Source organism: Cydia pomonella, chromosome 14 (assembly GCF_033807575.1).
Source record: "Cydia pomonella isolate Wapato2018A chromosome 14, ilCydPomo1, whole genome shotgun sequence".
NCBI lineage: Eukaryota > Metazoa > Arthropoda > Insecta > Lepidoptera > Tortricidae > Cydia > Cydia pomonella.
The window spans coordinates 14,176,692-14,192,498 of NC_084716.1; the positions used below are offsets into that span (position 1 = coordinate 14,176,692).

The 15,807-nt window shown below is 45.3% G+C and overlaps 1 protein-coding gene across 1 annotated transcript in view; it reads right to left on the reverse strand.

Annotated features, from left to right (window-relative positions):
- Positions 1–15,807, reverse strand: part of LOC133525017 (myotubularin-related protein 13) — a 90,132-nt gene that overhangs the window by 15,840 nt on the left and 58,485 nt on the right. Inside the window, exons 13-27 of the mRNA XM_061861207.1 lie at positions 15,375–15,510; positions 15,028–15,149; positions 14,591–14,685; positions 14,291–14,456; positions 14,052–14,157; positions 13,646–13,780; positions 12,309–12,477; positions 11,553–11,695; positions 11,102–11,259; positions 10,615–10,769; positions 10,083–10,248; positions 6,437–6,568; positions 5,499–5,604; positions 5,222–5,361; positions 3,919–4,052 (exon numbers count right to left, since the gene is read on the reverse strand). Coding sequence (XP_061717191.1) covers positions 3,919–4,052; positions 5,222–5,361; positions 5,499–5,604; positions 6,437–6,568; positions 10,083–10,248; positions 10,615–10,769; positions 11,102–11,259; positions 11,553–11,695; positions 12,309–12,477; positions 13,646–13,780; positions 14,052–14,157; positions 14,291–14,456; positions 14,591–14,685; positions 15,028–15,149; positions 15,375–15,510 — 2,063 coding nt within the window. The remainder of the gene's footprint in view (positions 1–3,918; positions 4,053–5,221; positions 5,362–5,498; positions 5,605–6,436; positions 6,569–10,082; positions 10,249–10,614; positions 10,770–11,101; positions 11,260–11,552; positions 11,696–12,308; positions 12,478–13,645; positions 13,781–14,051; positions 14,158–14,290; positions 14,457–14,590; positions 14,686–15,027; positions 15,150–15,374; positions 15,511–15,807) is intronic.

The following is a 15,807-nucleotide window of genomic DNA, read 5'->3' on the forward strand; positions in this document are numbered from 1 at the left end:
CGGGTTAATTAATCGTTCAAGAACTTTGGAGAACACGGTAGCTAACGAGATAGGTCGGTAGTTGGACGGGTCACTAAGATCGCCAGTCCTGTTTTTAACGATGGGAACCACATTCGTAGTCATAAATTCATCAGGTAAGTAGCCGTGCGCTAAACACAAATTAAATAATTGCGCCATCTTTACATGCAATAATGGGCCCCCATACAAAATATGTTCAATACTTAGACCGTCGTGGCCCGGCGACTTTCCGCGTTTCATTTTTCTAACACATTGCCATATCATATCTTGCGTAATGAATAACTCGGAACCTGTCGACGGGCAACCACGGTTCCGCGTATTATCAAACAAGTGAGAATTCGATGAGTTTAGAAGTGAGTTATCGACTTTAAATTGCTTAATAAACAAATTAGCTATTTCTTTTTCATTTTGAATTCCATTTACTGATAATGGTCTACTTTGTTTATAACTTAGTTTATTAGTATCCTTCCAGAACTGAACGAAATTTCCTGCCGACCTATGGGATGCTATAATATCCATTTTAATAATATCTTGGTTCCGTTGGCACCAACTTAATTTATTCTTAAATAATTTGCGTTTATTGGACATATCATCAAATATAGGACCTGAAGAAGGCGAACCGTGCCATATCCATACTTTATGCGCTTCGCGTGCGTTATTGTACAGTGGTAGCACATGATAATTCCAACCGGTAATTTTATTGATTTGTTTACGTTTCTTACTGATAGACGTTTGCCTAGCAGCTGTTTGAATGGACCGTATTATCTCCTGATAAAATTTACCAATTACTAAAGAATGCGTCGTGTTATTGCATGTTTCGCTACAATTATCAATATGCACGTTAACATTTCTTAAATAATTAGTACATAATTTGGTATACCTTTCTATTTGCTCATTACATCGGTTTCCCCATAAAATGTTATTTACTACAATATTGTTACTAGGATTCGTCTTTGTTTCTATGAGATTTAAGTCGCATTCAATAAGTAACGGATAATGGTCAGACCAATAAACATCGTATAGGACCCTGGCATTAGTACACAGCCTATATGCAGATTCCGTGGCCACAACATGGTCTAACCAGCTTTTAGAGCCCTGCACGTCACTTTTAAAAGTAAATGTGTCACTTGACTCACCAATCAGTTCAATGTCCGCACAAATCCATTTCTGGTCGTTACAGTAGGTTATCAGTTCCTTACCGAATGAACCACGCACGTCCGCATTAAAATCACCAAGTACCAACACACACTCACAATTATTGTCTTCGATTATAGCACTGATAACGCCTAGGCACTCTGTAAATAACGGTAAGTTATCCGCACAATCGGTTGGCATGTACACCGACATAATTAAAATACTCCGATTTCCTGGTAATTCCGCCCGTATAGCAGCGATTCGTTTTGAGCCGGTTTCGATTATCACAACCTTAGTAAACAAACTTTTTCTCCACAATACAGCAACTCCTCCATACGGCCTACCCTTCAGCGGCCCGACAGATGTATCTATTGCTGATATTCCATGGTAGCCAAAGTCCTTGTTAATCTGGCTCAAAAAATCAAGGTCATCAGGCAGAATCCATAATTCTTGAAGCGCGATTATGTCATTTTCTTTACTTAACTCCTGCACATTAGGTAGCGAACGTTTGAAGCCCTTACAATTAAATGATAAGAGCCGTGTTTTTGTAGTGGCCATTATTTATTATATATACGACTATGTGTTTGTTACTGCGTTATTGTGACGTTTGGGTCTTTTATAAATGTATTTTCTGTACACTATTCCTCTTGGCCAAAAGCCGTTACTTAAAAATGTCTCCAAACGGTCAGTTTCGATTGTCACTAAAAATGTGTTAAATGTCGTCTCCCGGTATGGCTTGATGTATTCAACTTTTATAGCTGCTTCTCCTTTACTATTGATGTATTCTGTAATTTTTTCCGTCGTAATGTTTTTTTCCGTACGCGAGATGTACAGTGTAGTTGTACTCGGCGCTGCTTGAAGCATTTCGCTGGTTTCACCGCTGCCCCACCTATTTTTAACCATTTTGACGGATTGTTTTGGCTTTTTTGTACCTTTCGTTACTAGTTCGAAACCTTCAGAATCTACTTGCTTGACCTTAGGCTTAGCTATAGCTACATCACGAAACGAAGACTTTTTATTTCGTAAATTTTCGTTATCTTTTTCTACAAAAGAGGGCAAGGCTGGCGGGCCCCATTGGCTAAGATGACTCAGAGATTCAACCGTATTGTCATTAACGCACGGTTCATTATCCAATCCAAGCTGAGGTGTTGCAACCAGTTGACATTGACTCACCGCGCCACTGCTACTAGGAGACTTGCTACCCCCAACTACATTTTTGTTACTTTGACTGTGCAACGGTTCGCGTACACTCTCACACACAGGTTGCGGTATCGGTGTCGTAATTATAAGTTTAACTTTTGCGATTTCCTTTTTTACTTCTGTTATTTCTTCCTTGTTTGTAATACCTGTGCACCTTACACTGTTCAACTCGGACCTTAAGGTCGCTAACTCCTTCAGTATTCTTGTGACATCCAAGTCGTCAAACGTAATAGGTGGAATTCGATGAAGATCTTTTGCGACAAATATTGGCAACTTGTCATCATCCGTCTCTTTCAATACTTTTATAATATCTTGAATATTTTTTGACGCTTTGCCCTCTCCCTTTCTGGAAGCTGTCCGAATATCAAGCAGGTCTCGTAACTTCGACTTAGCCATCTCAATTTCACTATCAGAGAAATTCGTAGCACATATTCTTATTAATGTCGGTTCGTCGATCACATTAATACGATTCGTTATGTAGCACAACACTTCACTGAGCACTAACGTCTTTTCACCATCACTACCCATCTTTCAAACTTGACGGAAGGGTTGTACAGTCATTAGCGCGGCAGTGATCTACCCAGCTGTTTACGCGTCTTATCTCAACGAATGACAGATCGAGACTGAAGATCGAGACAATAGAATCCAAATATTTCGAACTTGTATTAGGCCCCGCACGTTGAAATGACATTCGAATCTAAAGGTCACTTGAATGTTATTTTGTCTCACTCGGTGAGCAAAATGCGGTTTTGCTCACTGTTTTTAAGCAGCAAATTACCCTTGTTCCAGCTGCTGACGTGAAAAATAATATTTTTTACTCGTCGACTGTAATGGTCGAGTTAAGATTTCGTATACCAAACTATAATTGCGTACTTTTCATGTATGGGCTCCCACTCGACTATAAGATTCATTTCGTCACCTAAAAAAAATTGACCAATTACATGCCACCGCGCTCCCATAGAAAAGACTGAACGGGAGCGGGGCGCGGGGCGGGAGTCACGCGTTAATTATTTAGGTTTTAAGTATTATTATATTAAATTAATTGCTTATACAAAAATGTTGTCTGGGAAGAGCGGGGTCTCCTGTTACAGGTATAATATACTTACTAGGGGACTCCATTAACTGTATCGTCAAAACGAAATATTTACCTAAATATTTTTTTTTTTTTCATTTTTTAAAAGTATTGTATACAATAGTGATATAATCAAGCAATCTCATACCTTACTTAGGTAACTCAGCTAGCTTCGTTGCCAAAACATGGTACTTGACTGAAAAGCTCTCTATAAAATTAATAATTTAATAAATAAATAAATTATAATTTGTGTAATAATGTCCTATAATATTTATTTATTTATTTTATTTAATATCACGATTGTATAAAATACTATTTTAATCAAACTAGTATTCCAAATCGACCGCTTAAAACTTGAACAGGTATAGAAGAAGATCCTAGAGGTAAAATCAACCATTAGATCCCCGGAATAGACATGTTTTTTGTTTTATTATATGTCACAAAATACATTTTGAAACCGATTATAATATGATCTATTACAATTATCACTATACCCGAGTCAACATCGGCGGTAGACAGACGCTGCCGCTGGTACAGCTCGAGGCTTGATGGCTGGCGGCCCTTCAGCGAGCCCCAGCGGCCGAAGTGCCGCGCTCCGCCCACGCCACCAGAGCCCCGTGTGGCGGCTCTGCAAGATAAACATTCATTACTTTAGTTATATCTATCTACGAGCTATCTAATAGTACATTACGATACAAGTGCGAAAAATAGGAAATTCGAAACGAGTGGCGATAAATTAAAACACGACCGAAGGGAGTGTTTTAAATCGACACGAGTTGCGAATTACCTATTCGCACATGTATCGTACAACGTTTTACAGTACATATGGCCCTTTAAATGTTCGACACAGTAACATAATATGCTACTTCTCGCACTAGTGCTATAAAGTAGCCCCATATGTACTGTAATAGTCATTTACAGTACATATGGTGCTACTTTATAGCACTAGTGCGAAAATTTGCATATTACGTTACTGTGTCGAACATTTAAAGGCCCATATGTACTGTAAAACGTTGTACGATACATGTGCGAATAGGTAATTCGCAACTCGTGTCGATTTAAAACACTCCCTTCGGTCGTGTTTTAATTTAACGCCACTCGTTTCGAATTTCCTATTTTTCGCACTTGTATCGTAATGTACTATTAATTTCGCCGGGTTACTCAGCACCAGATTTTGTTTTTTATGCGCCAGAACTCTTCAAGCAATCCCTAAAATGCCTAATTAACTAGGCCCAAACAGAAGCCTTGTATTCAACTTGAAAAAATCAGAACGATACAGAATATTCTAATTTCCAAAATTCGTTGCCATTGGTTAAATTTTGGAGAACGAAACAGTTGAGTAAAAAACTTCAATTTTTGCGATTTTTGAGAGCTGATCTTGTCCTTATCGCACTGATCTTAGGGGCGGGGTCAAATTTCTAAATACATACACAGACAGAAAAGTGATGGGCAATATGTATAATTTTGATTTCGACCGTACTAGTTACCTGGTTCTATTTTCCTTTAAAATGTATGTACATGTATAATTGTTGGTGCAATAATAGTTATTTACGATACAAGTCCAGAAATTAGGAAATTCGCAACGAGTGGTGAATTACCTATTTGCACGTGTATCGTACAACGTTTTACAGTATATGTGGCTTTTTAAAGTTTCGACATATGCACGGAAAGTGCTCATTCCCGCACGCGTGCGGGAAAGTAGTACCATATGTACTGTAAAGAATATTTACTTACGTACCCTAAATTAAAACCCCGTGCACAGAACTGTGTTTATTTTAATGATGTTACCGTACTCACCCCATGGTACCGGGCTTGTTAAGCAGCGGTGTGTGCGTAGGTTCTTCTGTGAGCAGCAACGAGTCTAAACTCAGACTCGAATCTTCGAGCTCGCCGCGCGACGCTGGCGTGCAGGCTACCAACGTTGCTAAGTATCGTTCCTGAAACCGAACATACAAATTTTATCAAGATGTAAAATTGGATCAAGACACGTGGGAGTGTGTTTAGCATACACAAGGACAATGAAAAGGGTAATTTTATTTATATATGAAACAAGGTACATTTTGTATGACGTTACCTGTTCTAAGCTAGAGGTGGTTTCAGTGCCGCTTTGCGCGGCGCCTTGCGTCTGGTGGCTGCCTTTCAGCATGCCCATGACTCCTTTGTGGTGCGGCGCGGCTGATCTGTTGGAAGCATTCAGTGGTCAAAATCAGTTTCAACAAAGCCATGTTGGTTCTCTCGGAAAGGCTCAGAATTTTTTTATTCGCAAATTTTGTTGCAGGAGATTTAACACTAACCCATCATACCAATACGTCGGAAACGGACAAACGATGATCAGCGGCATCGTAACTTCAGTACACGTTTATGAATAAGGGGATAATAGTACATTACGATACAAGTGCGAAAAATAGGAAATTCGAAACGAGTGGCGATAAATTAAAACACGACCGAAGGGAGTGTTTTAAATCGACACGAGTTGCGAATTACCTATTCGCACATGTATCGTACAACGTTTTACAGTACATATGGCCCTTTAAATGTTCGACACAGTAACGTAATATGCTACTTCTCGCACTAGTGCTATAAAGTAGCCCCATATGTACTGTAAAATACTCTTATATGATGACATTATATGGACACGTCGTCCACTGACCAATTTTGAGATGCTCACCATGATTGGTTGTTGGTTGTACAAAGCTAATTTGTGGAAAAGCAAAGCATTTACGAGGCGGACAGATGCCATTCAATAAGCCACAGTCTGTCCACGGGCCAATTAAAGAGGATAGATCTCCGTGCTAGATCTTAAGACTACCTGATCCACCATTGGATACCATTTGAGTCATTGACCCAACGGTTACTCTGACTATTAAGACTACAGTCCAACCGAGCTCTTCGTGAATTTTCAAGCTGAGGAAGAGGGAGGGAGTGCGCCGCGTCGTGTATCGAGCGTAGCAGTTTGGGGAACAAGCTAGTCTCCCCTCTGATTACTAGAACCTGGAGTGTAAGTGAGAATACCTGGCTAGAAGAGCATGTGTCCTTGGATGTCGCCACGTGAGACACGGCAGGCGGGTTTGTCGATAGCACCGAGCGACTCTTCGAAGGGACTCGTCGCCGACGCCCTCAGGTACGGGGAACACCGCTGGGTAACTAAAGAAATAAAAATAGTACATTACTACAGATGCCGGGACGAAAGGGGCAACCCCATATTTCCCGCCGAGGTATGTATAGTGCTTTTCTCAAACATGCAATGAAATAATAAAAAAAATAGGATGATGATGATTGTTTCATGTCCTAATGTGATAGGTTATTCAGTGCGTGGCGTATTGAAGGGGAACAAAAATTTGATTATTCTGGCGCTACACGCACGCCATTACGGTTTTTTTTTTTCTTTTTTGTGTTTTTGATTATTACTTTGGGGTTTCCTAAAGGGGAACAAAAATTTGATTCTGCCTGACTGAAAAAAAAATCTTTATAGGGCTTTATCTCCTAAACCGTGCGTCGTAGCGCAAAAATAATCAAATTTTCGTTCCCCTTCAGGAAATCCTGAAATAATAATAATAAAACACAAAAAAAGAGGACGCTGCCGGCCTAGGCCTGCAAGATTTGTATGAAATTCCATTAAAGACCTCTTGTTCTAGCCGCACCTGAAACGTCATACTTCGCAGCTTATTATAAGGAACATACATAACATCAATATTTCTTTGCATGTTTAAGAAAAAAAAATTTTTTTCTGATGAATGACGTGATTTAATATGTGTTCAAAACGCGAAAGTTATAAATGTTATAATAAAATATTGTGTTCAACATAAGCTTAGTTAGAGCTATCTGAACCTGATGATATTAATGAAAAATATTAACAATAAAAAAATAATTATCAATATCGAACTACTCTGTAAAAAGTTATGCGTGGTCATATATAAAAAAATATATATACGCGTCGACTTGAGAACCTCCTCCGTTTTTTTCGTCGTATATGTATAATTTTAAATAAAATTTGTATCATGTCAATGAAATGTAAATATCGAGCAAATAAAACGTGAATCAAACTTAAATGAAAAAATGCGTGAGTATCGTGGAACATTTTGTTGGAACGAAGTTGAGAAAAGTTGACACATATTGCTTTTCACATCACATAATCATTTTCATGTTCGTGTTCGAGTCCGCGTTCGTATTCCTCATCCTCATTTTCTTTTTAATCCTCATTCTTTGACATTTTAATCCTCAATTGTTGGAACGAAGTTAAAAAAGGATCGTGATAGGTTTTCGTGACGAAAAAATCTTAACTTTTTTTCGCCTAGCCCTCATCCGCTAAGTCCGTACCGTCTGATAAGGAACTACGTTACCAAAAATAATAAATAATGGTGCTTCACTATCTCTTATTCTTCTATCTCACAAAAACGATTTCAATTCAATTTCTGGACTCTTGAGTATAGTACAATTATAGATAATATTATCGATTTTTGCGATGTGAAATTTGTAGAAAAACGTTCTAATGTAAAAAGAATAGGAAAATATTGCATTTACTGATGAGGGAAAAATTAGAAGAAGCTTTGAATACTCATACAGTATTAGGCTGTGAAAATGCGAATCTTAAGGTACGAGTGAATGTCACACAAACACACACAAACTTATTACTTGCATCAGAAAAAACTCATAATCTCGTCGACTAAGTAACTCCATTTAGCGGCCAACATCACATGGCGACCGTGCCCCTGCGGCCTTGTTGCTGCATGAGACATACCTGCGGCACAGCGTGTAGACGGCGTTGGTGTGCGTGAGGCGGAAGGGCGGCGCGGCGAGGCCGAGCCGCGCCCAGTCGCGCGCGTAGGCCCGCTCGCGCACGCGCTCCAGCGTGCGCGCCGCCGGCACCTCCGCTAACCCTAGCTTCACTGTACACGTACCTGCGGCACAGCGTGTAGACGGCGTTGGTGTGCGTGAGGCGGAAGGGCGGCGCGGCGAGGCCGAGCCGCGCCCAGTCGCGCGCGTAGGCCCGCTCGCGCACGCGCTCCAGCGTGCGCGCCGCCGGCACCTCCGCTAACCCTAGCTTCACTGTACACGTACCTGCGGCACAGCGTGTAGACGGCGTTGGTGTGCGTGAGGCGGAAGGGCGGCGCGGCGCGGCCGCCCCGCGCCCAGTCGCGCGCGTAGGCCCGCTCGCGCACGCGCTCCAGCGTGCGCGCCGCCGGCACCTCCGCTAACCCTAGCTTCACTGTACACGTACCTGCGGCACAGCGTGTAGACGGCGTTGGTGTGCGTGAGGCGGAAGGGCGGCGCGGCGAGGCCGAGCCGCGCCCAGTCGCGCGCGTAGGCCCGCTCGCGCACGCGCTCCAGCGTGCGCGCCGCCGGCACCTCCGCTAACCCTAGCTTCACTGTACACGTACCTGCGGCACAGCGTGTAGACGGCGTTGGTGTGCGTGAGGCGGAAGGGCGGCGCGGCGAGGCCGAGCCGCGCCCAGTCGCGCGCGTAGGCCCGCTCGCGCACGCGCTCCAGCGTGCGCGCCGCCGGCACCTCCGCTAACCCTAGCTTCACTGTACACGTACCTGCGGCACAGCGTGTAGACGGCGTTGGTGTGCGTGAGGCGGAAGGGCGGCGCGGCGCGGCCGCGCCGCGCCCAGTCGCGCGCGTAGGCCCGCTCGCGCACGCGCTCCAGCGTGCGCGCCGCCGGCACCTCCGCTAACCCTAGCTTCACTGTACACGTACCTGCGGCACAGCGTGTAGACGGCGTTGGTGTGCGTGAGGCGGAAGGGCGGCGCGGCGAGGCCGAGCCGCGCCCAGTCGCGCGCGTAGGCCCGCTCGCGCACGCGCTCCAGCGTGCGCGCCGCCGGCACCTCCGCTAACCCTAGCTCCACTGTACACGTACCTGCGGCACAGCGTGTAGACGGCGTTGGTGTGCGTGAGGCGGAAGGGCGGCGCGGCGAGGCCGAGCCGCGCCCAGTCGCGCGCGTAGGCCCGCTCGCGCACGCGCTCCAGCGTGCGCGCCGCCGGCACCTCCGCTAACCCTAGCTCCACTGTACACGTACCTGCGGCACAGCGTGTAGACGGCGTTGGTGTGCGTGAGGCGGAAGGGCGGCGCGGCGCGGCCGAGCCGCGCCCAGTCGCGCGCGTAGGCCCGCTCGCGCACGCGCTCCAGCGTGCGCGCCGCCGGCACCTCCGCTAACCCTAGCTCCACTGTACACGTACCTGCGGCACAGCGTGTAGACGGCGTTGGTGTGCGTGAGGCGGAAGGGCGGCGCGGCGAGGCCGCGCCGCGCCCAGTCGCGCGCGTAGGCCCGCTCGCGCACGCGCTCCAGCGTGCGCGCCGCCGGCACCTCCGCTAACCCTAGCTCCACTGTACACGTACCTGCGGCACAGCGTGTAGACGGCGTTGGTGTGCGTGAGGCGGAAGGGCGGCGCGGCGAGGCCGAGCCGCGCCCAGTCGCGCGCGTAGGCCCGCTCGCGCACGCGCTCCAGCGTGCGCGCCGCCGGCACCTCCGCTAACCCTAGCTCCACTGTACACGTACCTGCGGCACAGCGTGTAGACGGCGTTGGTGTGCGTGAGGCGGAAGGGCGGCGCGGCGAGGCCGAGCCGCGCCCAGTCGCGCGCGTAGGCCCGCTCGCGCACGCGCTCCAGCGTGCGCGCCGCCGGCACCTCCGCTAACCCTAGCTCCACTGTACACGTACCTGCGGCACAGCGTGTAGACGGCGTTGGTGTGCGTGAGGCGGAAGGGCGGCGCGGCGAGGCCGAGCCGCGCCCAGTCGCGCGCGTAGGCCCGCTCGCGCACGCGCTCCAGCGTGCGCGCCGCCGGCACCTCCGCGCCCTCCGCGCCCGCCAGCTCCAGCTCCTCCACTGAGACCGACACTGATGTGAAGTTGCATGCTAGTTCGTAACTCATTTTTGACAATCATGGGGATCATGCGGATTTCAAATATAGAACAAAATGTGAATTCACATTGAAAATATATTCGACAGTTTCGTAATACGCACAAATTCTTGATATTGTTGAAATTGGAGTAAATTTTAGTTTACCTTGCATGAAATTTAAGTGAAGGAAAAAAATATAATAACCAATGTACAATTTCAGCTTGACTAAGTTTCCAGTCGTGAAGTAACCATGAACCCTATCGGAATGCACGCGCGTTAGTTGACGTCTTTGGCGGTCAAAGGGTTAAACAACTACGGCAATATTTTTTTGGGATTGTATATAAAACTCACATGACAGCGTATCAGCCGACAACGACGACATGAGCGGCGGCGAGGTCAACGACCGCGCGGATGCAGAAGGTAGCACGTACTTCTGCCGCTTGGACGGTTTAGGCTTGAGACCCGCCCTTCGCGCCGTCTTTAGTAGAGTCTTCTTTGCGAAGCCCCTGATAAACAATATAATACTTTTATTTTAGAAGTTATGGGTGAGTATTGTGAGTTGTGACTGTTCCATTTGAATACATTATTTCAATTGTCAATGTATGAAAGGGTTGCACGCCGCTTCGAGGAGTAAGGGTATCTTATGTAACGTCGGATAATGTCATTCCTGCAAATCTACCCTCAAACTGGTAAGAGAAACTCGTACCACGTAAATGTGTCTTTCCGTACTTTGAGCATTGTCTATATTGCCGCAGGGGAGGATCAACTGTCTCACAGATCAAATAGGGTTTAGGAAAAATGTCTATCTATATGGCTTATGTACATAATAATATGTTACCTGAGCGTGTGGTGCTTGGGCACCGGTCCGGGCGGGGGCGGCATGGCGCGCGGCGCGAGCGCGAAGTGGTGCGTCGTGTGCTGCGGGTGCCGCAGTCGCGCTAACGCCTTGCGGAACACGTCTAGTTGTTCCGAGCTCACTTCCTCATCTAGTACAACCTGTAGTGTAAAATTATATGAGTGTGGTGAATTTTTGGTTAGAATCCGACCTGCTTTTAACCTTTCGTATGTGTGTGGTGGTCAAAAACGTGGGTATTCAAATCACGATCGTGCCGTATGTAGCAGAAAAAATCGTTCTTGAGGAAAATGCAAAAAGTTGACTAATAATTTGGTCAGGTTTCATATCGACCCATTGAATTTATGGTTTTTAAACAGTCGGCGAAGTTGTCATTAAACTTGAGTAGAAGTAACACCAATCTCTAACTTGTTCAGTGATACATGCTAGAACGGACCTTGATGAGCTGGAAGGTGGCAGAGCGCAGCTGGAGTCCCTCCTGCGGCGAATGCTCCAAGTGCGGTAGATAATGCGTGCGTATAGCTTTTTCACGCGTTAACGCGCATAAAGGGAACGATCGCACAACTGTTTGTTCGCACGCTGTAAATACACGACAAAAATTAAAATATTAAAGATACGTTCAATTATAAGATGGCTTGTTGATGGTATGTTTTGCCTTTTTTGTGTGTTTTTTTTTATGATTCATTATTCAATAATTACATTATAATCATATGTATGTCACGCAAGATGTTATAAAAATCAGATCTGAATCGCTTTCTTATATCAGCCATGATCGCTTCATACTATTTGGCACATTCTGCTTGTTTCAGCCATGGGCACGAACTCCAAGGTCTCCACACGATGCTCCATTCACGAACCACTCACCGAACGGGTCTATGGGCGCGCCGCGGAACACGAGGCGGTAGTTGGTGAGGAACAGCGCGCCCTCGGCGGGCAGCTGCGGCGCCGCGCGCCCGTCCGCCGCCAGGCAGCAGCGCAGCGCCGCGCCCGACACGGCCTCGGGTACTAGCCGGGACACACACACTCACCGAACGGGTCTATGGGCGCGCCGCGGAACACGAGGCGGTAGTTGGTGAGGAACAGCGCGCCCTCGGCGGGCAGCAGCGGCGCCGCGCGCCCGTCCGCCGCCAGGCAGCAGCGCAGCGCCGCGCCCGACACGGCCTCGGGTACTAGCCGGGACACACACACTCACCGAACGGGTCTATGGGCGCGCCGCGGAACACGAGGCGGTAGTTGGTGAGGAACAGCGCGCCCTCGGCGGGCAGCAGCGGCGCCGCGCGCCCGTCCGCCGCCAGGCAGCAGCGCAGCGCCGCGCCCGACACGGCCTCGCCTGGCACTAGCCAGGGCGCGACTATTCGCGGCTGGAACACACATGATCGTTAACAGCTGATTCACAGTAAAGATACTAGTCTAAAAGTCTTAAAGCCTCTTTTCATTTTGACTCGACGTTAGTCGTAATTAGCAAACAGGCAACAATCTGTTGAAATAGGAAGCTGCAGAGATTCAACAATAATCCGTCATAGATCGTCATACGTAGAAAACAGCCTAGGAGTCCCAGAAGGAAGTGTACTGGGACACTACTGTTCCAGATATCACTACACACCAATGAAGACTTATTAAGGATGATGTATCAACTCTAATTACATGTAAAGACGAAAAACAGTACAATAGTGAAACTAACAATACAATTAAATCAGTAATCGAATGGTTTGAGTTCAATTATTTATCGGTTAACCTTAATAAAACTCAATACATCCAGTTTCATAACATACGAGATAAAACAATGATACACAAATTAGAGAAGTAGATACAGCTAAACTTTTAGGCATTATTGTTGATAAAAACTGTAATTGGAGCAAGTGGATACTGTGTGCGATAAACTTATAAAATTTGCATATGTTTTGAGAAGACTGCGTAGCATTTCAGCTCGAAGCAGTCCTTCTGGCGTATCACGGATACATTGCGTCCAATTTAAGGAATGGCCTCCTTTTATGGGGTAATTGGAGTGATATAAACAGGGCATTTACACAAAAAAATGTTTAAGGGTATGTGTGGGATAGGTCCCTGGGATTCATGTAGTAAACCTTTATTCGAAAAACATGAAATTTTGACACTAGCATGCTTGTACATTTTCGAGGCAGCAGTTTTTGTAAAAAAAATACCCAAATCTATTTAAAAAGGGTGGCTTTTAGAAACACAAGTTATCCTAACAAACGTGTGCTAGAAGTATCAAACCCCTGCCTTTAAATCCATTCAAAGCGCAACTATATACATGGCTCAAAAAGCACGTGTTTTACTTTTTAAATAAGTTCCTCCAAATATAATAATATTAAGTAGAAATTATAGTTTAAACAATGTAATAGATTAAGACCACCTACGTATAGGTTTAAGATAATCCAAACATATTAGGCTAATAATATTAGTGTGTTGTCATGAAAACCCACACGATTTGCCAGTTTGTGGATTAAATAATATTAGTCTAATACCGTTCGAGAAATGGGCCCCAGTTGTGTTTACGAGTCTACATACCTTTTGTACAGGCGGTAAGCGGCGGCTTTCCCGGGCCACGGCATCGAGAGTCTCCATATGCATGTGTACCACGCCGGGGATCATTTGATGAAGACATCGCACATGATCTGCAGTCACTCCTCCTTCTGTACACACCTGGGGCAATAACCACGACTTTTAAAACCAGCACTAACTAATACGATCACGCCGCATAGCCACTTACGATTCCAACAACAAAGAAAAAATTGCGCGGGTATACTTTACTTGTTAACCCGTCATTTTCCACCGACTCTACATCGGGTGAGCGAAGTGAATCAAAATTCATTCGTGGCTGTCGATTTCTTTAAATTTAGTGCCTGCGACGGGCTGAGTAAATTATTCACGTTTAGACCCCGATCTCATTTAGGGTGCACAAGCAAAGTATTACCTTGTCTACGAATCTGGAAACCATCTTGATGACATTATTCCCGGCCTCACCGGGGTCCGCCTCCTCGAAACCGGACTCCGCGTCAGCGCTATCCGATTCCGCCACACTGCAAAACGTGCATTTTATTTTTACTGATGTGTAGTCTATTTATCTATAATACCATATTATTGTCACGGACATATCGCTATCTCCTTCTTCTCGACATCGCAAAGTGAATCGCTTGGCTGTCTCGCTCTTACCTGTTAGTGATGCTATTGCTAGCCCTATCTGCGTCGTCTCCTCTTGCGTCGGCGCGCCGGCCCGCGCCCTCTAGTGGCAGAAGTAGGTAAACCATTCTATTCGCGTAGTGTATGGCTTGACTGTAGAGCGTTTGTTCTTCGCTTGCTATTATTTCGCGTTGCTTTTCTGTTGGAAGAGAATTTAAAATAACAATATTATTTGATTACTATAGTTCGATTGTATGGATAAACTGTAACGTAACAGGAATTTTCTTAATGAACGGTATATGACAAATTATGTGTAAACAAGCAAAATTATACCTGGAGGTAGTGAGGGCCACAGCCTCATCTGTTCGGCGGCGATTTCCAACGCGCTGGGTTCTTGTGCCCTCAGCAATGAGTATTCTTCGTCATCCCTAAGACATAAGAACATAACAATAAAATTAAATGAAGTTATTACAAGAAGAAAGCAAATGTGATTTCGATTTAGCCTTTACCAAAAAACTATCATGATCATTAACAAAGTTTATGGTAAATAAAACAAATAAAGGAAAAATTCACCGCCTTGGTTATTCAGGAATGGAAACAGCAATGTTCAAGAAGCTCGCAAGTTCAAAATTTGGTCGAGACGGTGTCTGTTTTTTCTATTGTTTTGTTTATAATTTGTTGGCAGACGGTACCGCTGAATTATCCGACCATTAACTCTTACGAAGTATTTGACATTAGGTCAATGTACCCGACATATTTGTATGGCGTACCTCGGACTAGGCGCCCTCTGGTGGTGCGTGGGACTGGGGAGGTACAGAGCCTTGATGTCACGCTGAACGTCCTGATAGAAGGCCGCCTCCCAAAACTGCTGGCTCGTCCACACTTGGTGCTCCTACAACATGTTCAACCATTTTAGGAAAAATGCCAAGAAATAGTAGTGTGGACCAGTCTAGACTATCCAGGTGCAAAACTTAAAGTGAATATTAACTTCAAACAACAATAACTAAGCTATCCAGGTAACCCTGGTAATCGCGGCTGCTTAGTTGTAACTAAATTGTTTATAGAAAGACTATGCTCGTCCAAGAGTGGAGCATTCATCAGTTGACCGGACACCGACCTGTATACACATGTAGGCGTATTGTATGACGCCGGTACACAGCTTGCGGCAGTAGGCGGTCGCGAGCGGCAACATCGCCGCCGCTATCGAATGCTCGTCCAAGGCTGAAGAGGACTGAAGCGCACAGTTCATAAGTCTGCAAGAAATATTATCACAACTGAATGTCTAAATAACTATAGAAATCCTAACGGGAACATATTTAACATTGGAAGACATTGTTTATTTGCAAAGAGATTTACATCTTACGTCATCTTACCGGGCATAACCCAAAGGTTGTGGCGCCATCGCTCGAAACTATGCCATACCTTTGGCGTTGGATCTATAAGATGGCGCGATTTTTTTAAATATTATATAATATAAAAATACTATGAAAAAAAATATCGTGTGTCGAAAGATGGAAGCAAATTTGCTGTGGCTACAAAGTTTTCTTTGA